Here is a 24891-nt window from a genome sequence, read left to right as displayed (position 1 = left end):
GATGTGAAGAACTGACTCTGGAAATGACCCTGATGCTGGGAAAGATTGAAAGCAGGAGAAGGGGACGAAAGATGATGAGATGGTTGGATGGCATCACCAACTTGATGGACATGAGTTTGAGTAAGCTCCAGGAGTTGGTGATGGACAGGGAGGCCTGGCATGTTTCACATGGGGTCACAGAGAGTCAGACACGACTGAGCAAGTGAACTGAACTGACCCTCATCATAGTATGTCAGGCAGGGCTTTCTGCCCATGCGTTAGGTTTGCCCTAGATAGCTGAGGTCTGGAGGTAAGAGACAAATAGTGAATCACTACTAGCAAATCACTCACTCGGGTCGTGTGATTACTTCTATCAATATACTATAATGGCTTATTATAAACTGAACTCTCCTTAATTTATTCTAGTAATTACTTCATCCTGCTTGACTTCCACAAGTGGGTGTGGATTTGACCAGTATTGATTATTATAGAATGTATAATGACTCAATTTTTTTTAAAAAGACAGTTCTCAGCAAGGTTCGATGTAAGCTGAAAAATGAATGACTTCCACTAGGGAACTCTCAGTTCATTTCAGTCATCAGTCATGTCTGATTCTTTGTGACCCCATGGACTGCAGCACACCAGGCTTCCCTGTCCATCACCAACTCCCAGAGCTTGCTCAAACTCATAGCCATCAAGTTGGTGATACCATCCAACCATCTCATCCTCTGTTGTCCGCTTCTCCTCCCACCTTCAATCTTTCCCAGCATCAGGGTCTTTTCCAGTGAGTCAGTTCTTCCTATCAGGTGGCCAAAGTATTAGAGTTTCAGCTTCAGCATCATTCCTTCCAATGAATATTCAGGACTGATTTCCCTTAGGATTGACTGGTTCAATCTCCTTAGGGAACTCTATGCTATGCTAAGTCACTTCAGTCGTGTCCGACTCTGTGCGACCCCATGGACTACAGCCCACCAGGCTCCTCCGTCCATGGGATTTTCCAGGCAAGAGTACTGGAGTGGGGTGCCATTGCCTTCTCCGAGGGAACTCTAAGCAGGACTCAATCCAATTACTATGCTAGTTTAAGACTGAGTTCATCTTCATGGTTTATTTATGTATTCTAAAAAGTAATGAAATTTATTTTTGGTGAATGGTGTGTGGAATCAATTCCACCGTTTGTAGTCACACCTCTCATGTGTGTATGTTTATACATGTTCACATATATGTGAACAGAATGAATGTCCTTCCTACCTTGGTCACTGGGCAAGCACGGCCTGATCTTTCAAAGCTCATCTTCAGTGTCATCACCTCCCATGTGGAACTAACCTTTCCTTCCTTTATGTCTCCACTGCATCTGTATTACTTGACTGCCTTGATTTCAGAGACAGATTCATATTTATCTTGGCACTCCCAGCACCCAGCAGAGTACCTGGTATTTAATAAGTGATTCATACATTCTTGTTGAATGTGAACTGCTGCTGCTAAGTCGCTTCAGTTGTGTCCGACTCTGTGCGACCCCATAGATGGCAGCCCACCAGGCTCCCCCGTCCCTGGGATTCTCCAGGCAAGAACACTGGAGTGGGCTGCCATTTCCTTCTCCAACGCATGAAAGTGAGAAGTGAAAGTGAAGTCGCTCAGTCGTGTCCGACTCTTAGCGACCCCATGGACTGCAGCCTACCAGGCTCCTCAGTCCATGGGATTTTCCAGGCAAGAGTACTGGAGTGGGGTGTCGTTGCCTTCTCCATGAACGTGAACTACTGCTGAATAAATGCCACCTTTTGTTGCTTTCTGATCTGCCACCATCAAGACTGCAGTTTTGAGTGGCATTTCTGCTACTGAGAATGGGATTCCCTGGTTTCACTTATTTGTAAGACAGCTGCCCAGGACTGGGGGTACAGTGGCTGTTAGCAAACAGGAGGCAGCTACTGCCAGTTTAAGAAGCAAACCCAAGATCTAGGGCTTTTTCCTACAAGGGAGCTAATTGGCACAGATGAGATAGGAGTTAATGGCCCCTTGAAGGACAGTTAGTTAGCATATTAATGGAGTTCTGTTTATGCTTCCTTTGTAGTCATTTGTTATTGCGACACCCAGTGCCACTGGTCATTGCTGCAAAAAGTGAAATTCAGTTTTAAAACCAGGGACTAATGACTCTAATGAAAGCCGCTTGTTTAGTTCAAAGAAACAAGTAATTAGAGCTAAAAGCAAAAGTGTAAACAGAATCCCAATTAATGACTTGGCACATTGTTGTTCCCAGCTGTGTCCCTTAGCTGAGGTTCAGTCCTTGGCTTTCACAGGTATAAATCAGCACACACACACACACACACACACACACACGAATACACATGAATGGAATGCTTTCTGGAAACAGGGAGGACTGAAGGTATAAATGGAGGCGTAGTTATGAAAAGATTAACCCTTTCCCTGACCCTTAGCCAACCGTCCATGGTAAAGCCCTTGGAAGAGATGACCCATCTTTTTGCACGAAACAGGTGTGCTAACAGTACTTATTCAAAAGGGCACTTTACCTGAACTTTGCAGGAAACCTTCACAGGGTCTCCACGCTCAGGACGAAAGCCAACAATCTAGCAAAAGAAAAAAAATTAACAGGTTTGACAGTAAAAAAGTAGGGCTTTTCTAAATCCCCCTAGAGTCATCACTTCTTTAGGCACAACCTTGATCTATTTGTCCTCTCAGAAATGTTACAGAAAGTAGAAGATGCAAAATATCTTCAAAGCTACACAGCTCAGCTTACTCCTTGTTTTATTTGTGGCTGATATTCATACAATGGTAACCGCAGCAAGATTATCTTGAAGGTGTAAAGAATGTACTGGTGTCAAGAGGAGAGCATGCCTAATAAGGCTCTGCCACCCCAAGGCATGGCAGGAGAGGAGGAAAATGCATTTCTTGTAATATAAGAATTGCCCCCCACACCACCTTCATGTCAGTCTCCTGTGCCAAACAGCTCAAGATCTCATTCCTGATACAGGCATCCAAGGGCAGGTTCAGGGGTGCTGGAGAAGAATCCAAATAGAAAGTGTTCAGGGAGAAAAGGAATTATTACTTGGTAGGTTTATCCAGTTGTTTGTATTACTGATGCTCTTGGTAAAAATGGCCAAGCTTAACAGTGTATAAAGACAGAACCCAAGAGACATGGAGTGGCCAGGGCCTTCCTACCCAACTCATCCACTTTTCATTGCCAGAGTATCATGGGCCAATATACCCGGTTCATCTTTAGAAGGATGCAAGGCTGTCCAGTAGAGTAGCCAAAAGTTGGGTCTTCCAGGCCAGAGCAGTTCTTCAGGAAGGAGCGCTTAAATTGGCAGGCCTTCTTGTCTTCATCCTCATCACCGTCTTGGATGAAGTACTGGCCTGGGGGACAGTCTACATTCATTTCCTCTTGAAGACTGTCATTGTAACCTAAAGCATGTGGGGGTGGCAAAGGGTCATGTTAGGTGCTGCAGAGAGGGCCAGGTTTTCAGTGGTTCTCCCTGGTTTCCTTTCCCCAGCTTACTTGTGCTCCTTTGAAAGCCCACTCAGTCTGTCTTAGACCCTGTGACCTGGCATCAGGGGCCCCAGGCCCTTCAACAACATCTCTCCCAAGAAGCCTTCTGGGCTAGTCCCCCTAGCCCACTTGGATTGCCTGTCCCCTTGCTTCTCATTCTCTTGGAACTTCTTCCATATCCATCTCTGGATTGTATTATGTTTGTCGCTTTATAACTCTTCTCTATTTTCCATTATTTCTTTTCTGACATGGTAAATTGTAAACGTGGAGGGCTGCCTCTTCTATTAATACCTCTGGGAGAGGAAGAGGCACATAGTAGGCAGATTTTGGAAGAAGGACTGAGTCATATCAAGGCATGGGATATACATAGAGGCAGAACACAGGGGTTATATCTCTTTAAGTTCAGTCTAGGAAACCTCTCTTTGAGGTTGATCAGAGGCACCCAATGCAAAAAGGTGAAAACTGTATGTTGTGGAACAGGAGGAAGCAGGAGGAAGAAGAGGAGGAAATAAACCAGCTCATTCTTTATAGAGGGAAGTTAGCACTGAAAAGTAGAAACTTAGGTTGAAAGACAGGAAACAATGACAAACGTAGGGTCTCCACTGAGAGGTTGAGGGGTGAGGTCTTGTCTTCTGAGACCCGAGGCACTCAGAGTTAGTGTCCCTTTCCCTTGCATGGAATTTAGCATGTGCCCAAGGTACACGTGGCTTTCCTGATAGCTCAGTTGGTAAAGAATCTGCCTGCAATGCAGGAGACCTGGGTTTGATCCCTGGGTTAGGAAGATCCCCTGGAGAAGGGAAAGGCTACCCATTCCAGTATTCTGGCCTGGAGGATTCCACAGACTGGGGTCCATGGGGTCGCAAAGAGTCTGACACGACTTAGCAACTTTCACTTTCAAGGTACAGGTATCAGGGAGAGGGCTGAAAAGGTCCATCTGTGAGCTGACTGGGCTACTAGATGCCATAGAACTGGGCTTTAGAAATGACTACATTATTCCCAGTTTGGTTCTCAATGATGAAATCCAGTTAGTCCTATTAGATCCAGCCTCCATGCGTTTATGTTCCAAGTAGCTCAGTTTTCAGAGGAGATTGTGCCACCAGAGGTAAAACTCCAAAAGTACTGCTGGGCCCTTATCTAGACGGACTGTGACTTGGGCTTGATATTAGAAGCAACTGGGAATTTTAAATCTATTCTAGTAAATTTTAAATCTTAGTTATGGCTAAGCTTTTATTTTTCCTTTGACAAATCTACATTCAATTCAAGGTTTTGTTTTAATCTCTCTCTTTTTTTAATCTTTTTTTGAAGAATAAGACCTATGTTCAAATAACTTTCTAAATAGAAACTCTAATCACGTGTTCGTTGTTTCTCTTGAGGGTGTTCCTTTAAAAATAATGTGACATGGGCATGACCCCTTATTGCAAAATCTCTGTCCTCACAGGAATGAAATTGATACTCTGATGTCTATTTCAGAGATGTGTTCCTTTTAAACAGGGCATATTATCTACACTTAGGCACTAAAAAAATCCAATGCTTTTCCTAATGTTCCCCACCTCTGTCATCAGGTCAGAATTGATATTTCTGCATCTTCTCTCTTCTCAGAGGAATTTCCTCAGCAGAGATTCTGATAGTACATTTGCAATAGCTCACAAGCATTTTGAAAGAAGAGAAGATATTGTGCTGGCTATGATGCCCAAAACATTTTGGGGAGTCAAAAATGGGACTCCATGGATTCAAAAAGAACCATGCTCCTCTCATTTTACAGGTGAGGATTCTGAATCTCAGACTTAATCAAAATGACACTGATACAAAGCTGAATTTCTAATTCCTGGTCATATGGCAGCAGCAAAGAATTGTGAAAAGCAGCACTTCTTAAGCTTTAAAGGGTGTAAAGACCACCTACAGACCCTCATTCAGCAGGTCTGGGTAGGGCCTGAGATTCTCCCTTTCCAGCAAACTCCAAGTGATACTGATGTTGCTGGTCCCTGAATCACACTTTGAGTAGCAAGGGTGTCAAGAACAGAAACAAGGGTTTAAATTGAAATACTGGTTCAGCTACTGGAAGACTTTGATCAGATTTCTTCCCCTTTCTGAGCCTCAATTCCCCCATTGGTAAAATGAGGACAATAGACTCTGCGATGCAGGGTTAAAGTTCAGTGACAACATTTATGCATTTAAACAAGGCTTCCTATCACGTAAGAGAATCCTCTTCGTTCACTGCCTGTTCTGTAGGCCACCCCCATCACTTGGCTTCAGCCAGGCCAGGACAACCAAACCAGTCTGACGGGCTTTTCCTCCACAAATAATAGGTGTAGTTAACCCATGGATTTACTTTGATAGCTGGAGAAATACAGAGACTGTGGGCTCTATGTTTAACCTTAACCAAGCTGCTGCCTCAGTTTTCACTTGCCCCTGAGAACATTATCTGATAATACTATAGAGATAGGCATCTTGAAAACACTGGCTATCAAAATGTTGGAGTGACTACCACCCAGAGGTTTGTCCTCCAACTCCCTTTTGGATTGCTATTTAAATAAAGAGACTTAAATAAAGGCTTTTTAAGATGGATCATCCTTTAAGATGGCTCATCTCCAAGAAATGAATTCTCTCACCTTGAGAAAACACAAGAGGTAAGAGTCTTCCAGTTCTGGAGAACACTCTCCTTTTCTCATCACCACCTGCCCCCCCCCCCCCGGAATTATCTTTTATAATTGATCATTATTGAGCCATCTGGATATGTCCAGGACATAACTAGGTGCTCTAGGGTATTCCAGAAGAGAAAGCAAGTTCTCTGTTCTAATGAATTTATCACCTTACTGGCTTATATGCTTTCATATAAACATGTAACTTACCATCTTTGGCTTTATATGCTTTAAGGCAACATACAATCACAAACCACAGTAGTTTTGATTGTATCTACAGGTGCTGAGGGGGATGCAAGATAACGAAAAATCAGAATGGGCAGTGTTAGTTAAGACTGGGATTTCAGAGCCAAGTGATTTTTGAGTTCCCACCCATCACCTTTCCAAAGATATTCTCACCATTCAGAGGCACTTACCCTGGAGAAAGCCATTTAGACTAATCACATAATGCTGCCAAGTGTCAGGTTCAGAAACGTTGAAGTTGAAGTTAAGGCTATGGGCGAAGGGTCTGATCATAACTCCTGGCAATGAAAACAAGTCTTGGATATATTAACCCATTCTTGGGATAATTTTTGTATCAATTCCCATGAAACCATTCCCCCCAACCCCACCCCAGGCAATCAAAATGAAAAGGACCATAATCTGCCAAGTACCATTTTACTTTTACTCCTAATAATTGAATCCCTAAGTCATTACAGGGAAAAGCCAAAGTTAATTGAGGCTGAACATGCCGTGCAAGCAGATTTCTGTCCAGGGTGTTCGGACAGCTCAGGGTATTTGGGCACTCACCAGGAGGCTTCACCCTCTCAGTGAAGGTTGGCATGTAAGGACTGATGGTCAGAAATAGCGTGTACATGCAAAGGGTGATCACAGCAGCCAGGGAGGCATAGAAGAAGAAGTAAATGACTAAGATCAGGCCTGCAGAAAAATCAGAGATGAGGGTGGTCAGTGCTGGCCAATAAGCCCTGTGTCTGCATTTGAACTCACGAATCAGAACCAGCGCAAACACGTGACATGGCTTTTTTTGTAATTCCCCAGATTCAGTATGTCCTTGCTTATTCAGATTTCACCGATTTGAAATTGGTGAGAATTGCGTCAGAGGTCTGATTGCAGTTTTACCTTTACAGCATCTCCGATGGAAGGGCTTGCTGAGCAAATGATGACCATGAACTAGATTATAGGGGAACAGAGTTTAAAGTACTGCAGAGGGCAAATTGCTTGGGAGTCCTCTGGGCTATGGTCAATGTCCTATGTACAAATCATTCTCTGCTATTCATTAAAGCAGGTGTCCTAAAGAGTTCTAGCCACCTGGTTCCAGTGATTATATATATTTGCAAGTGATGAAAACAGCATTTCTTTTCACATAGCCCATAATTCAAACTTTTGCTTCATTTCCATTGGACTTGCCTCTAATGAAGGCAAAGCAAGGTTTCACTTTATGTACTTCAAATCTTATTCATGTTTGGCAAAAGTTTAAGTGACTCTGATTTCAAAAAGAACACTAACACAGGATGGGGAATGAAGGAGGGGGCAACTGTACTTATTGATACCTGCCACCTGTGAGCTCTAACTCTGCACTTGGGCAAGTTATAGAACCTTTGGGCACCCCCCGATTCCTAGCAGATAAAATGGTGATAAGTTTAGCACTTCCCTCATATTCTGATCTGTGTCCCTAACAATATTTGAAATTCAGCCTTTCCTTCCATCCTGTGCTGATGCTACCATTTCCTAGCTGTTGGATGTTAGACATGCTATTTACCTCTCTGGGCCTCAATTTCCTCATCTGTAAAATGAGGATAATAATAGTACTGACTTCTTAACATTGAATGATGCATATAAATAGCATAGCACAGAGCCTGGCAGACACTCAGTGCTCTATATATGACACTCTTCATCACTGTTAATATTATTATTGCCATGGTTTCCAGAGGCACAGTTGTATGAATTCTCCCTCTGTGGGCTGGATCAGGACCAGGTTTGTCCCGGGATTAGGCAGCACAGAATGAGTGAGTAAGCATGCCCCTCTTTGGGGCCGTCTCAGAAAATAGCATCTAACTCTTCTCACAGCAGTACCATGATGTCAGAACTATGGATTTGAACCATATCATGAGCTGGAAACCAGAACAAACTACCTAACTCTGCTGTACCCCAAACCAAATCCAAATGTCAATTTTTAAATTGAACCATGAACCGAATAAAATTAACAGCCCCCAAAAGGAGTCGGGAAAAGGAGAAAAAAAATTCCTTAGGAATTTAACTGGAGGTGAACCTTTATGTTTTCTAAGATGCACTAAAGTGGAACTGGAATACAAACACCTCACTTCAGTTGGAGTCCCCAGAGAAGAAACAGCAGCACCTTGTGTGCCTGTGGTACTTGGCTGCTGCCCACTGGCTGGCCTGATGGGTTGTGCCCTCTGCCTCCTCCTCCATTCTCCATTGCTCTACCCCTGTCCTCATCCTGGCAACCCATCCACAGCTGGAACCATCCTGGGGGACCAGAAGGCTCAGTTTCATGGATGAAAGGAAAGCAATAGAAGACAGGTACATTCCTTGGGAGACATCTTCCTTCTTGCCGGGGATGTGTGGCTGGGAAGCTGTAGATGGGAGAATGGCACAAACAATGTGTCCCCTCAGCTTTGCCCAAGAGTCTGTGCCCTGGAGCCTGTGATAGGCTGTCTCAGCTACACTGTACCACCCCCACCCCCGGCAAAACCAAGCACTGTACCCACCTGAACCCATTGATCCCTCCAACCTTTTCTGCTCCAAATATCCAAATTTTACTTGGGCTGCTCCTCTAGGTAATCCAGGGTTCACCCCTGAACGCCCCACCCAAGCTTGGATAGACGATTATATCTTGAATAGACAAGATACCCTCAATCCCAACTCTTCAGTCCTTCCACTAAAACACCCCATCAGGTCCTGAGTCTTTTACCCATCAGGGCCTTGCTCACTGCTAAAGTTCATGAAGACAGTGTGGTGTTCTGGCAAGAGAAGGAACTCCAGTGTTTATCCAACCTGGGTTTGAGTCCCAGTCCTGCCACTTATTAACTGTGACTTTAGGTAAGTTACTTACCCTCTCTAAGCCTCAGTTTCTGCATCTGTAAAATGGGGACAATAATATTACTACCTCATAGACTCTGGTCAGTACCCAATAAAATAAAATAAAATAGCTCCTATGAATAGAGGTTGCCCAGCTATAAGAGGAAAAGCCCAGAATATAATAACAGGCTGGGTGAATATGTCTGTCATGGGTGAATATGTCTGTCATGTTGATGTCCAGGCTGGACAGGGTTAGTAAGTGCTTAATTGGCACCTAGTTCTCAAGCAAGAGGACAGCAAGGCATGTGGTGATCTGGGCATTAACATCACTATTTGCCCTTTGCCCAGGGTTAGCCTTCTGAGACCCACTTCCCAGAGGCCTGGATATGCAGTGTCCCCACTGGCACATCTCCCCTGGACACTCGAACCTTCCTCCCTTGTCCCCACGTATTGGCTTATGGATTCTTCTCCGCAGGCACAATTTGGATCAGCTCATCTGGTTAAATTCCAATGGCTGTTTAAGGGTTAACGCAGGGCTTCCTCTCCCAGAACCACACTTGGATTTCACAAGGCCTGTTTTTTCAGTCCTCTTTAGGCAAGCCACAGACAGCTGTGCCCCCTTTGGAGCCCCAGTGAGTGTCCTGCATTTGTCTGCAGCTTCCAGAATGTTGGAATGTTCCTTGAAAGGTACATTTGTTCCAGTCGAGAGTTGAGAGTTTGAGGGATGGGCAGGGGTGGGGTTGGGAACTGAAGAGGGGTGAAGGGAGGTGGGTGTTGTTCAGAGCCCCACACCTGCTATTCCCAATTCCAGGAAGCGGGGCTGGCCGTTTCACCCTGACTGAGCTGAATTAGAAACATCAGCTACAAAGGAGAGAATTCTCAGTTAAAGGGGCCTTTAGAAGGCATGAACGTCGACTTCAGCAATGTAGACTCTTGGCACTGGGGGACTCTTATTTCATCCATAGACTTATCTGTTTTTTCTTCCATGGGGTAACTGAGTTCAGACCAGCAGCTGCTCTTCTCCTGGGATGTGCAGAGAGTGTGGCGAGTGTGAATTTTACCATAAGCTAAATCTCCTGAGAAGCATCAGCATTAAGAGTTCAAGAGGTGAGTAGGAGGGACCCTGGGAGAGGAGTGCTGGGGAAGCTGTGAAGTGACAGTGGTGGCTGCAGATGGACCGCAGTTCTGCCATGGATCAAGAAAAACAGGAGCTTGGGCTTAAATCGCTAGAAATGATCCCTTTAACCCATTTCTCTCTAAACACCCTGGAGCCGTAGAGCACCCACAACCTGGGGCCAGCGGCAGCCCTGGCTATCCTTCTCTGACGTTATGGGGTGAACTGATGAGACTCTACAAACCCTTGGTCAGGTTAGTAGGGACCTGAGTCTCGTATCCTAGGAATAGTCTTCTGCGTAACACTTTTGGTTTTACCATGTTCATATCTTACCAGAGTCTCAGGCTGCTCCTGTGAGACAGAAAGGGAGATACTGCTTCCCTTGTTTATCAGGTGAGGAAACTGAGGCTCAGAGAGGATAAATGATGAGCCCAAAGTTACAGAGAGAAAATGACAGGGCTGGGGCTTCCATAAAACCTGTGCTTTTTCAACTCATTCTTACTGTCTTTTTGCACTACAAAATGCTGTTGAGCCCAGTGGATTTCAGCTACACAATCGTCTGTTCACCCACTTGGAGTTTGTTCTGATGAGATCTGCCCATTATTTCCCTAGGCGTTGATCCGGTTACGTGAAGAGCTAAGAGAAGTTTGCAGACAAGCCCATCCAACGTGTGGTAAAGGAGTCCTGGACGCCAAGCCGAAAGCAAAGGACACCCGACTGGGGCATTGGGACCACTGGGACTTACTCCAACTCTGACCTGTTCGGGCCAGAGATGTCCTTTTCTCCGGATCCCACAGGTATTCATTGACAATCTGCAGTTTCCGCCACCAGGCACTGTCTGTTTCCTGACTGTGACTATCTTCCTCCTCCTTCTCCTCCTCTTCTTTCTCCTCCTCTTCTTCCTCCTCCTCCTCCAAATCAGGTACCACCATCACCCTAGCCTCCTCTTCTGCTTCTTCCTCTTCATCCGCTAAGTAGTTCTGGTTCACTTCATCCTGATCATCCTGAAACAGTGACAACACACAACCCCTTTTTTTGGAAAAGAAAATTTCCCATGGCACATCCCACCAGCCAAAATAAATGAAAAACAACTCAATATTTGGAGATGCTTCAGATGTCCACTTACCCAGAAACATACCTGTTGTTACAAGAGGCAGATTTCTTTCTCTCTTGCAGGAAATATTATTTCTATGACCCATTTTGACCCAATATTCTTTCCATAGAGGTGCAAGTGTTATTCTCAGCTGCAGGCATTTCGGTTGTTCCCCTAGGACTGTTCATGTCATTACTCTGTCCTGGGGCCATGGCTTCCTGTTAACTTTGGCCTGTCAGGGCAGACTGAGCTCAACACTGGAGGATGGAAGAGTTTTAGACACTTGTGTCTGTGATGGCACATTCTCAGTCCAAGGCAGCTTTGTCCTAACACTCTGGATGCTTTCAGCTGCTCACCCTCACCATCCTAAGTTGTGGCTAAAAATAGCTTGGAATAGACATCAGGAGGAAAAGCCAGCTGCTGTACCCCTCCTCAAAACTTAGACTGTCTTCCCCACAGAAACAAGAGATTGGGGGTGCAGTTCTTTGCTGCTTCTCTGACTATTGCCCACGCTGGAACCTCTGCCTGCCAGAAGCAGGTTGGACAGGCCACCTGAGTGCTGGGATGGCAACTGATATTTCCTTCGTCTTCCCCACCCCCAAGCCCGTACGCTTGGCAGAAATCTGGGCACGTAGGAAATGCTCAGCACATATTTGTTGATTGACTGATTGCAGCCATTACTTGAGATCTGAAACTGTAATCTTCTCCAAGTGGTTCTAAGAAAATTAAACAAAAAAGAGAAAAACCCAGACTTCACCAAATGGTATTTCAAATGCCTCCCAGCCACAGGCTGGCGAGTTGGATCTCTGCTCTTTGTGGGTCTGCCAAGGCTCATTGCAGCAGCAGAAAATGAGGCCACCCTCCCTTCTCTGTGCTGTCCAAATCTGAAGAGCGGCAGGGCCTGTGCACCTGTTGGGGGGATGTATCCAGTGATAGAGGCCAGGGGCTCCGTGCCGCCCTCTCCCTGCCTGATTCCTCAAAGGCCATTTAGAGGACACTCGGCTGAAAGGGCTGACGTGGGGGGCGGGGCGGGCCAGAGAGCTAGATTGTTCAGGATCCGTAAAAGTGATACAGAACGACAAGGCTCTACTCTCAGCATTCAGTCTGCCCAGTGCTGTCTAGCTCTTGATTACAAGCTCTCTTGAATTGCTCTCTAATTTCTTCAAAGGTACAGTCTTATGTCACATGTGTATCAGACCTGACAGGGGCCTTGAAGAGTCACTTGTCCACGTGCGGCCCAGAGAGGCAACAGGATGTAGCCAGAATCACGCAGCTAGTTCAACGATAGAGCAGACAGTCTCTGAACCCATGTCTCGCAATATCCCTGACAATGATGTTTCTCTCCTACCACTTTGAGCGCAAAAGCTGAGAGGTGGTTGAGCAGATTGACAGAGCACAGCAATATGTTAGATTCTGTGTTCCCAAGAGGCTGAAGGTGCTCACAACTGGAGATTTCTAACTCTGACAAGGACTCATGGGATAAGGCTTAGGAAAATAACCCCCCATCACTCAATGTTGAATGGATTAATACATGTTCTTGAATCTCTTTCACTTGTGTGTGAACATAGGTACCCATTTGACCTCCAGAATTACATTCTGAGCACCTGGGGTGGGGGTGGGTGGGACGGGGCCGTATTTTCTAACTCCTTGATGACCCTCCACAGCATGGAGCCTGCAGCTAGGTAACCAGTGGGCACCGAACAAACATCAGTGATAACTGCCTGACTGAAAACTCCTGAACCATGCCCTCGCCTAGGCATTCATCCGGACTGTAGTGGGTAGTCAGTCATCCTGGCCTCCAGAGAATCTGATCTAACTGAAAATCTCAGAGAATTTGAAGTATAACATTTCAAGGTGAAGGAGTTTCTATTCCCTTTATATTTTCGGGAAAATCTCCTTTCCTCTCCTAGTCGCCTGTTTTGCCTGCCCTCCACCCCTGCTCCACAGAGGAGGCAGCTGGCTTTGGCCTCTGCCTGATCTTATTTGTAGATATGAGCTCTCACGATAATCCCATTAAAGATGGCTTGTCATTAAAGCTTTACCCTCCCGGGAAGAATTAACCTTCTCAGAGCTAATTTCCCCACAGCTCTCACACTGCCTGGGCTTCAGGAACTGCAAATATCTTTCCCCCTTGCCCCAGCTTCCATGTATAGGAGAACCTCACACTGTACAAGAGGGGCGCTTTGGGGGCAGCTCAGTGTTTCATGGAACCCAGTAGGGAACACTTTTGTAATGAGAGGGCCTGTTTTTGTCTGTTTCCTAAAGTGGCACTGACCTCCTGTGATAGTGTGTGTGAGTGTGCAGAGATGGAAGAGTGGGTGTGTGCTGGGGCCGTGGTGTTGCCCTAAAAGGAAAGAGTCTGAAGGGCAGAACATGGCTCCATTTTGAGCACTCTAAATATATAAACATATAAACAAATACATAAACAAACAGTATGACCTGGAAGATAAATTTGTGCCCTGCATTGAGTGACACCCTGTAAACATTCGAATGGTTGATTAATTTTGAAAGAGACATTAGCACACAGTTATTCACTGCATCAAATCCTCTCTTTGTAAACGTGATCAAGTGTTCCCAATAAAGCAAGATCCCCTGATGCATTTAAAATCCAAAACGAGGGGCAGATAATTAAACTTGTACACAACACTTTAGCAGCATTATAGAGAAAAGAATCCAAATAAGGAATGACTTTGTATGCCCTACAGACTATGACTGCTCTGAGAACTGGAAGGGACTTTGGGGAACGTCAAAAGAGAGATTCTACAAACCATGGCTAGAAAGTTATGAGAAGCCCTCCACAGGTTGGTATGGGGTTAGATCTGTGTCTTCCTCTGCAGGCTGTTGAGAGTCTCCAGTTAGCTCCTTGATTGGGGAGTGGCCATTCCCCAAGAAAAATGGATTAAGCTTTGTTTCTTCCTGAGGCTCTCCACAGCCCTCTCTGGAGGAGATTTCAGAATATACTTCTCAGCAAAAAAAAAAAAAAAAACACTGCATGTGGCATATACTCATGATTTCTAGCAAACTAAATGCAAGGAAACTTTGGGTTCAAAGAAAATTTTAATGCACCCTGGAGATAAATGGTGACATTGCAGGTGGGGTGTGTGAGTGTTGGGCAGGGTGGGGTGGCAGGCAGGAAGGCCATGGGTGCTGGAGGGTTAGGGAGTTGCATGCTGCAAATATGAAAGAGCATAGGATGAGAAGTGAGGAAACCTGCATTCTCACTTCAGCTTCTCCAGTAAATGGCCAGGACCTCCCGTGCCCTGAGCCACAGCAGTCTCCTTACGTGATGAGGGATTCTAGAGAAACGATGTCTAGGACTGCTCCCAGCTTCTACCTAGTATTCCAGGATTTTAGCTATAGCTTGGAATTTCAGCTTTAGAAAAAGAGTAGCTGGGTTCCTCAGAAGCTCCCACCCAAAGGGACTGAGACAACTGGGTAGGCAAATGCCTTTCCTTTCCTCTTTCCCTTCCCTTCTCTCTTGGCTCCATTTCTTGCTATTGGAATGAAACCTCTACTCCCAGACTCCAAAAGGTCTGTTCAAATCCTAGACTCCCACGAAAACATTGTAGAAGACGCCTTCATTCTCTGGCATCTCCCCTGTCCCTTATCTTTGTTGCACAGGAGAAGGGCTTCCTCCTTCAGTCTAGCCACTCAGGGTGCAGTGGGGTCCCGGGAGTCACTGCTCACGCTTGAAACCCTGGGCTTCCTTAAACTTCACTGTTTCTGCCCATCCTAAAGAGAAGCAGCCGTGAGTCATGACCTACACACCCCCCACCCACCCCATTCTAAAGGGACAGCAAAAATATTCTGCTTCCCGGGACTCACAAGTCTGTAGCGATAACCGTAAGGCAAGGCCGGAGCCCTTCTGGACCGGAGCTGCCTTCTCATGGCTGTGCAGTGGGCAGAGGTGCGGCAGAGGCAGGCGAGTGGGGGAGAGCTCCGGAGCTGCTGCTGGTACAGGAGACACTGGTTGCTGGGGCTACTTGGCGCCTAGTAAAAGTGAACCCTCCTGGCATGAGCCCTTCCCCAAAATAATCTAACATGCCCCTCTCTCATTGGTTGGCCCCTTCTCTGAATCAAAGGAAAGCCCTTATGGAAAAGCAAGCTCATCATTACAGGGAGGGGGAGATATTCTGGGTCACAAGGATGAGTGACTCGCCCCCCCCGCAGCTTCACGTCTTCCCACTCCCTGCCCTTCTCTAGCGCCTGAGCTACTATGGGCCCAATGGCAGTCTTCAGTTGTGTCCTTCTCAGTTGAGAGCTGGATATCAGTGCATGCAGGGGGTGGGGCCTGGGTGGGAGTTGGGGGTGAGGGGAGTTGGCCAAGAATAACTTTCTTTTTTCATAAGGCTGATCTCATGCAAAAGGATCTAAGGTGTCAGGAAAGATTCCCTTTGCTCTCCCCACCTCCCCTGCCCCACACTAAGCCACATATAATATTCCTTATTTGTGTCAATCCACCAGCCCCTTAAATATGGATTATTCATTTTAGAGGCCAGGCTCCTGCTTGGCTCCTCCCGCCCACCAAAGAGGGCCTTGGATATAAAGAAACCTTTTTTCTCTCCCACATGTCAGAATGGCCCCATCAGCACTGCCCCTTACACACACACCCCTTGGAATCCTGGCCAAATTTCTGTAGTGGTTGAGATCTATATTTATCCCTTAGCATCAGGGCAGGGAACAAGCCAGAACTTTGCAGTGTCGGTTTTCCAGACATATATAACTCCTGAAGCCAATGTGGGATCCACCAAAACAAAAATTAGTAGAAACAGCCAAGAACATTATATAGCAGTTTTGGTCTGTTTGGTTCACCCCACTGGAGCCTGGGTAGCTAAAAGGCCTGGGAGGAATATATGATCCTTCACAAATCCCCTCCCCCTCCCATCACACCCAGGTGACTGAGAATGTTGCAGGCATTGAGATTCTGGGCATATTGATAACCAGGAAAATCAGCCCAACCACTTAGAAAGATCGATTTATTCATAATGCCAAACCTAGGCTGTTCTGATGAACACAGCTTCAGTAGTGGCTAATTTAAAATAAAGACTCCATTTACTAGAACGTTACTACTCAGGATTCTTCTTTAACAGTCTCCTCTGATACCCTCGTTTGACGAGAAAGAGATCACTGACAAAGAAAAGAGAAACTCATTCCTCTTTTGGGATTTCAATGAAACCAAATTTTTTCCAGGGGTTACCCTGGTCTCAGTAGACATTGAGCTTTACCTCTTATGCTTTCTCCACTTGAACTTTGTGTGTGATTCCTGATGTTAAGTATATGAGAAACTTGAAGCTCTTGGAAGCCTTAAAAACTAAACAAAGGATAGATACATTGGTCTTGTCTTACTAAGGCAGAAAAAAAGTATACAGTTATGTTCAGTTCAGTTCAGTCGCTCAGTCGTGTCCAACTCTTTGCGACCCCATGAATCACAGCACGCCAGGACCAACTCCCAGAGTTCACTCAGACTCACATCCAACGAGTCAGTGATGCCATTCAGCCATCTCATCCTCTGTCGTCCCCTTCTCCTCCTGCCCCCAATCCCTCCCAGCATCAGAGTCTTTTCCAATGAGTCAACTCTTTGCATGAGGTGGCCAAAGGACTGGAGTTTCAGCTTTAGCATCATTCCTTCCAAAGAAATCCCAGGGCTGATCTCCTTCAGAATGGACTGGTTGGATCTCCTTGCAGTCGAAGGGCCTCTCAAGAGTCTTCTCCAACACCACAGTTCTAAAGCATCAATTCTTTGCTGCTCAGCTTTCTTCACAGTCCAACTCTCACATCCATACATGACCACAGGAAAAACCATAGCCTTGACTAGACGGACCTTTGTTGGCAAAGTAATGTCTCTGCTTTTGAATATGCTATCTAGGTTGGTCATAACTTTTCTTCCAAGGGGTAAACGTCTTTTAATTTCATGGCTGCAGTCACCATCTGCAGTGATTTTGGAGCCCCCCAAAATAAAGTCTGACACTGTTTCCACTGTTTCCCCATCTATTTCCCATGAAGTGATGGGACCGGATGCCATGATCTTCGTTTTCTGAATGTTGAGTTTTAAGCCAACTTTTTCACTCTCCTCTTTCATCTTCATCAAGAGGCTTTTTAGTTCCTCTTCACTTTCTGCCATAAGGGTGGTGTCATCTGCATATCTGAGGTTACTGATATTTCTCCCGGCAATCTTGATTCCAGCTTGTGTTTCTTCCGGTCCAGCGTTTCTCATGATGCACTCTGCATATAAGTTAAATAAGCAGGGTAACAATATACAGCCTTGAAGTACTCCTTTTGTTAGCAAAATTTAAAAAATCAGGAGTAGGGAGTACCATTATTCACGGTAGCCAAGGTACAGAAAGAGCCTGAGTGCCTTGTCAACAGATGAATGGACAAGGAAGGTGTGGTGTATATACATATATATGATGGAATATTGCTCAGCCATGATAAAGAAGGAAATTCTGCCATTAATAACAACATGGATGGACCTTGAGGGCATTGTGCCAAGTGAAATAAGTCAGACTTAGAAAGACAAATACTGTATGATCTCACTTATATGTGGAATCAAAAAATGCCAAATTCATAGAAATAGACAGTAGAATGATAGTTACCTGAGGCTAGGGAGACATGGAGGAACTGGGGACATGTTGGTCAAAGGGTATAAACTTCTAGTTTTGAAATGAATAAGCTCTGGAAATCTAATGTGTGACATGGTAATTGTGGTTAATAGTACTGTGTTATATACTTGAAAGCTGCCAAGAGAGTAGATTTTTCATGTTCTCATCATAAAAAAGAAAGTAATTATGTGATGTGCTAGAGGTATTAGCTCACCCTATGGTGGTAATCATTTTGCAATATATATGTGTATCATGGATAAAATCACATTGTACACCTTAAACTTACATAATGTTGTATGTCAGTTATATCTGAATAAAGCTGAGAGGAAAAAAACCCACAGTAGGAGACAAAAGGGGGTTTGGATTAATGTGAACTCAGGTAACAAAATGTTCCATTCTCCAGAATCTCTCATTCCCTAGCATTCTGGGTGATTTTGGGTTTGCCATATACTTAAGATATTTGCAATGTACTTAGCCCAGGCTGCCTTCTGGAATGCCAGCTGTTGGGTGGAGTACAATAACAAAATCCCATAGGATCTCAAAGACAGAAATGTGTCTGAGCTCACACTCAGAAGACTAAAGGAGAAACCATTCCTGCCAATTTTGGAAAAAAAGCAATCTGCTTAACAGGACAGCAGAGGAGCCAGAAGTGACCAATGGAGCTGCAAATGAAGCAGTGGCTACAGAGGCGAGAGAGGAGGGAGAAAGGAGAGGCTTTGAATTTGATACCGAGTTCAGAGGCAAATGATTCAACTCAGTCCTTGTGCACAGATGTTAGCAGCTGCTTCTGTAAGCCCCTTTTCCTGCTTGCCTGCCTCAGTCAAACCACATGGCTGCTGACGGGGAACAGAAACAATCTTAGGACCTGGTCGTTCTGTTCCCAGGAAGGAAGAGAAGGTAGCACTTTTGAGAGATTGTTTCCTTTTGCCACGAGAGAGGCTAGTTTATGGCATCTGTTCTTGTGAGCTATTTACACAGTTGGGTGTGGTTGGGGAGTGGGATGTGTCCCTGCCTGGAGTTTGGCTAAGTCCTCGGGGAGACTCTAGAAGGTCATATGCAGTGGCATTATGAGTACTGCCTAGAACCCCAGTCTCTCCCAGTGACCTTGAGGACTCTGAAGTCACGAGTGAGGGAACTCCAAGCTGGCTGAGGAGCTGAGGCTGCCATGAATGCTGCCCAGCATAGGGTGTCAACTTCAAAATTCGTGGAGGAGGGGGAACTCATTCGAGACTGCAAAGATCAGGGAAGGCTTCCCAGAATAGGCGGGGTTTGGACTGGACCTTGAAGGGCAGTCCTTCAAGCTGGAATGGCTACTGCTCGACTTTGATGATGCCAGTATGGTCCCAGGTGCCCAAAGTTCCCCCTCCCGAACAACTAACCTCTGAGTAGTGGCCAGCAGGCGTGGCCAGCGGGCTCACTGGCTAAGGCCAAAGGGTTTCTTTGACCTGAATGGTCCAGATAATGGCCCCGGATCCTTATTTCGCTGGGTTCCAGGAAGAACCCTTAGCGCATCACATTCCTGAGCAGTTTCCATCTGTCGAGTACAGTTATACAGTGAGAGATGCTTTCATTTCGAGGGACTGAGGGCCCTAAGTTGGTGACTGTATCAGCCTAGACCCCTGGGGGAAAAATGAAGGCTTGGGAAATAGTGAGGTCCTTGTGGAGTTTCAAGCCTATTTCCAGTGGCTAAAAGGCACTAATGAGCATAATACAGGCAAGAGACGTTGGTTCAAACAAACAACTAATTGGAATTAAGAGAAGAAGTGTGCAGAGGCCCCTAATGAATGGATATGCTAATTGGTCTTCTTTGCTAGCCCCTTGGGCTTTGGCTGTGACATAGACTAGCCTATTAGACGCCTGCTCTGTAATAGCTGCTGAATGCTGGGGCCCTTTATTGCCATGGTAACATTGATGTCGAGAGTCTAGCTGAGCCCCGGATCTCTTAATTTACTACTCAGGCGGCTACAATTCTTTGGGTTTTATTATTCTTCGTGCCCCGGGTGCCAGAGTGGCAGTGAATCATGCTTATTCATCCTCTGCACCGCCCACGGTGTCTTTGAATAAGTCAGGGTGTCTCTTACTGTGGGTGATGAGCAGATTATTAAGTTCGAGCCTATTTCTGCCTTAGCTGCACTAGTGCCTCTCAGAAACCAATGTACCTCTCTAACCACTTGCTTCCTTGCTGTGTCACATGGCTTTTGGCAAGCTGAGTGATGGCACTGCAGTGGGCTCACAGCGGCCCAGCCTCCCAGGAGCTCTGTGCTTGCTTGCCAGGTGGGGTGGGGTGGGGGTGGGGGGAGCAGAGCAATACAGGTGGGACAGCAGCAGCTGGGAGAGTGATTCTTGCAGACCCATGCCATCCAAAGGGGGCAGTCAGAGGGGGAGGACGGTCACTGCAGAGAAAATCCTGTCTGGGCACTGTGGTGCTGGAGGTTTCAACCTCTCTAGGGTTGGGGGACAAGCCTGTATAGAAAAGGAGATCCCTTATTCTGAGTGACTCCAGAGGAAGGGAGCAGCCCCCTAAAGCCAGGAGTTACTAGGAGGATGGATTTCGCTTTATTTTATAAGAGATCATTGTGGGAAAAAAACGCTGGTCACAGGCACCAGCTGCCTCTGAAACTTTTGCATAACTTTATCTGCATTGTTGTTGTTTAGTCCCTCAGTCGCGTCTGACTCTGTAGCCCTCCAGGCTCCTCTGCCCATGGGATTCTCCAGGCAAGAATAACGGAGTGAGTTGCCTTTTCCTTCTCCAGGGGATCTTCCTGACCCAGGAATTGAACCCAGTTCTCCTGCCTTGCAGGCAGGCAGATTCTTTACCTCTCAGCCACCACAGAAGTCCCAACTTGTCACTGGAGCTGCCCAAACTTTGGTCTCTGAGTAAGAGTTGTTCTGAGCATTGCGGCCAGGGGGTGAAGAACAGAAGGGAAGGTTTGCTAGATGACCTCTTAGGACTCCTCCAACTATGGAATCTTTTGTGTCTATATATGACGTTGTTTAATTTGTCAGGACATATGCTAAACTTGGATGATACTTTATATGTATGTGTGCTTGCTTTAACAGCACATGTGCTAAAATTGGGATGATATTCTATATGTGTTTGTCTGTGTCTATCTCCAGCCAGAGATGAAATCTTGCAACAGGTGCAGAAATATTTTCCTGACACCCCTGTCACTAAGAAACGGGAAACCTGAAGCTAAAGATAAATCATTCAAATAACCCCCCTCCCCAATTACAAATGCCTCTTACTAGCAGGAGAGAGTCTTGGTTTCTGTGGTTTTGTTTTCTTTTTTTCATTTCACTGCAGCACTTGACTGGGCATCCTCATGGGAGAATTGGAAGACTAGAGAAAACTGTGGGCTACACAAATTTGGAGCACCTTTACAAGGTTTTTTTTAATTGTTGTTGTTCCTGTTTATTGGGAATGGAGGGTGTAGGGTGAGAGCGAGAGTTTTTCTTGACCTAACTAGAATCTAAGAGGTAGCATTTTCCCGTGACAGGCTGGACAGAGCACTGTAAACCTAAAGGCAGTCAATCAAGTGTGCAAAGCACAGAAAGGGGCTGTTAAGCAACACCGGTCTTTTCCACCAAAGCCTGCAAGCCTGTTGATTATCAAGCAGCAGCCTTTCCCCACGCAAAGGACAATGATATTAATCCAATCTGAACCCACTCTGGATTCAGCAAGCACCAGTCAGAAATCACAGGGGCTCTCAGCTGCCTCTTAAATCAAAATCAAATTCATAAGCAAGAGCTTAAGTTCCCTCCATCAACATCCCTGTTCGGTTACTCACTTGCTGCAAGACCACAGGAATGCCAGTTGATCTCGCTGTTCTCCATCTTGAAAGATAGTAAGTCCAATGTCCCTGCTTCCTCATGCTTAGGGATGCTGTGGGCCTAGAACTCTTCAGAGGAAAATGGAAAGAGAATTCTGAAGTCGGTGGGATTCTTGCTCATTAGGGAATAGAACTGAGTGTTTAAAAGCATATGCTTTTTAATTGGTACTGGATTTGAATCCAGTTCCCACTTTTTTTTCCCTACTATGTTTTAATTTATTAATTGAAGGATAATTGCTTTACAAAACAGTTCCCACTTTTAATAGCTGTGTAACCTTGGGGAAGTTGCCTCACTTCTCTGAGCCTCATTTTTCTCATCTGTAAAGTCCCTCATTGGCATAGGATCAAATGATGTAATTTACATACAGTGCTCGGCTTAGTTCACCCCACTATTATTATTATTTATAATGATAAATATCAAACAAACAAAAATACATTGTCCATTTTCAAGGACTCTTCCTCACAAGGCCAGTGACCTGAGTAAGGGGAGCAAGCTCCCTTGGGTTGTAGGCAGTGCCCCCATCTGGTTTACCAATGTCTCTCAAGCTAGGGATTTGGAGCCAGGCAAGAGGGAGAGGGTCTTTGGAGGTGGAGTGAGAGGTAAAAGGTGAAGGCTGACATGCTAAGCCTGAGGTATTTTGGAGGCAGAGCAGGCCTTGGAGGACCCTCATTCACATCAATCACACCATGGAAAACAGTGGTTCAAACTTCAGTGAACTCAAGAATCACCATAAGAGCTCGTGAAATATGCTTATTCCCGATTACTCCTCAGATTACTTATTAATTGCAAAGGAAACATGTACCTTTTCAAAGAAGAATTCTAGAAGACACCACCTTAAATAAGGGATCAAATTTAGCATCACCAAAAACAGGGCAACGGCATATGAACCTCCCGATGTGACATGCTGGGAAGTAAACAACATTAGTCCTGTAGTATTCTTGCCAGAGATGTTTAATATGAATCTAATCATGAGGAAACAATCAGACAAATCCAGACAGTAAACAAGGCAGCCAACTTGGACTCTTTAAAAATATCAGTATCATTAAGGAAAAAAGCCAAATGTACAGTTCTAGAATCTAGATTAGCAGGAGCAGAAAAGACAGTAAAACAAACTCCATGATTCTTGACTGAATTACAAATAGCTAGGATGTTTGGGAGATAATTTGAGAAATTTTGATATGAGTCAATATTGAATAATGCTATTTTGTCAATGTTACATTTCTTGGATGTGATAATGGTATTATTATTTTGCAAGGGAATGAGAGAATGCTCTTGTTCATAAGAGATACATGCTGAAATTAGATGCAATTTTAGATGCAAAACTTTAGATGCAAAGTGGCATGATACTTGCAATTAAATTTCAAATGTTGTAGCCGAATACATACAAATACATACATGTTTTTATGTGTGTATATGTGTTTATATAGAGACAGCATATGTGCAAATCTAAAATGTTACTGTCCTGGTTAATTTCCAGGAAGGATATGCTGTTATTCATCATAGTTTACTTTCAGATTTTTCCAAACAAAAAGTTGGGGACAAAACATAAACCGTTTCCTACAATTCCATCCTTCCCAGATATGCCTTCTCATATCCCCAACATCCCTTGAACCCAAGTTCTTAGATGCCTAGTATCCTCTACCCCATAACACCAGGAGATAGCTGCAGTTAAGGAGACATGAAATCAGGGAAAGCATCATGAAGGCAGCTACACCTGAGCTTGGCCTCCAGGATTGGAGCAGGATTTTGCTAAACAGAGATAGCAGGAGAAGAACTTTCCAGAAGGAGATGATTACTTGAATGAAGCTTGAAGAATATAGAACAGAGGTCCTCAACTTTAGTGGACACAGAGTTATATGAGGAGATTTTACCTATGCAGACTCTCTGATCCCAACTCCAAAACTCTCATTCTGTAAGATTGAAATAGAGCCCATAAATTTGCAGTTTTAAAACACTAAAATGGGTCTCCTGCAGGGGTCTGAGAACCATGATTTGGGAAAGACTGGCACGGGCAGCTGCCTATTCCACACACACACACAGAACTGGCCCTATCTCTCTTGTGTTCAGTCGAATCTCTCATAGGTGGATTGTCACCAAGGCTGATGTAAACCTTCAGGGGAAGTGCTCTTTATTAGACCTGTCAGTCATGGTGCCTGCCGTGTCCACTATTGTACTCACTGCCTCCTGGTCAGGAAAGCAAATCCAGCTAGTTGTGGCCTCTGGTGACCTTGACTGTAGCAGGATTGGGCCCCCACAATTTGGTGACAGATAAGCATGTATGTGCATGCTAAGTGGCTTCAGTCATGTCCAACTCTTTGAGACTCTGTGGACTGTAGCCCACTGGGCCCTTCTGTTCATGGGATTCTCCAGGCAAGAATACTAGAATGGGTAGCCATGATCTCCTCCAGGGGATCTTTCTGACCCAGGGATCGAACTCACATCTCTTATGTCTCCTGCATTGGCAGGCAGGTTCTTTATTATTAGTGCCACCTGGGTAGCCAGGCACTGCTGCTGCTAAGTCGCTTCAGTCATGTCTGACTCTGTGCGACCCCATAGACGGCAGCCCACCAGGGTCCGCTGTCCCTGGGATTCTCCAGGCAAGAACACTGGAGTGGGGTGCCATTGCCTTCTCCGAGCCAGGCACAGTTCTGTTCAATAGGATTGACAGTAACAAGCTAAAGCAGTCAGACCAGCAACCTGTGGCACTGTTCCTATAGACTACAGAGGGAGAATTTCCCAGTCCCTGGCAAGAGAAGACTAGAACAGACTTCCAGAGGGAATCAGGGATGTTGTATAATAACATGATGCTGATGACTAAGCTACTTTGGAATCTAGTGGTTCTCTATGCTGTGTGTGTCTTCACTATAATCTTTTCTCAAGGTCTCCTAAGTAGACCTCTGCTATCTAAGATAAAAGAAGTAAATTAATGTGCCTTCTCTGAGGTTTCCAGTTCTTGGAGAATTGCTAATGCCCATGCTAGCAAGAAGGAAACTGTCTCTATGGCACGTTGCTGTTCACCTGAGGAGCCTGCAGGACTGAAATAAACAAATTGTTTCCTTGTCTCTGGCCTCTTTCAACAGATCTACAACTCAAGAGAA

At 45.3% G+C, this 24891-nt stretch overlaps 1 protein-coding gene and 1 long non-coding RNA gene across 9 annotated transcripts in view; one reads left to right on the top strand and one right to left on the bottom strand.

Moving 5' to 3' along the window:
- Positions 1-15542, bottom strand: part of ATP1B4 (ATPase Na+/K+ transporting family member beta 4) — a 47445-nt gene extending 31903 nt beyond the window's left edge. For 2 of the 7 annotated variants that reach the window (XM_061408598.1, XM_061408602.1), the window contains exons 1-6: positions 15189-15537; positions 11016-11274; positions 6907-7035; positions 6534-6638; positions 3197-3393; positions 2502-2558 (exon numbers count right to left, since the gene is read on the bottom strand). In XM_061408598.1, coding sequence (XP_061264582.1) covers positions 2502-2558; positions 3197-3393; positions 6534-6638; positions 6907-7035; positions 11016-11274; positions 15189-15251 — 810 coding nt within the window. In that variant the 5' untranslated portion in view covers positions 15252-15537. Of the gene's footprint in view, positions 1-2501; positions 2559-3196; positions 3394-6533; positions 6639-6906; positions 7036-11015; positions 11275-15188 lie in introns of all 7 variants that reach the window. The other 5 variants (XM_061408605.1, XM_061408606.1, XM_061408600.1 and 2 more) reach the window with 5 other exon arrangements.
- LOC133242438 (uncharacterized) lies at positions 4694-11021 on the top strand. Of its 2 annotated transcripts, none has more exons than XR_009734864.1 (3): positions 4694-5240; positions 9742-9843; positions 10161-11021. It is a non-coding gene; the product is annotated as an uncharacterized LOC133242438 (long non-coding RNA). The 2 variants fall into 2 exon arrangements; XR_009734863.1 differs by having other exon boundaries at positions 9742-10263; positions 10883-11021.
- Positions 15543-24891: the final 9349 nt, after the last annotated feature.

This window comes from Bos javanicus, chromosome X (assembly GCF_032452875.1).
Source record: "Bos javanicus breed banteng chromosome X, ARS-OSU_banteng_1.0, whole genome shotgun sequence".
In the NCBI taxonomy this organism is placed as follows: Eukaryota; Metazoa; Chordata; class Mammalia; order Artiodactyla; family Bovidae; genus Bos; species Bos javanicus.
This window is presented reverse-complemented; position numbering and strand designations above follow the sequence as displayed.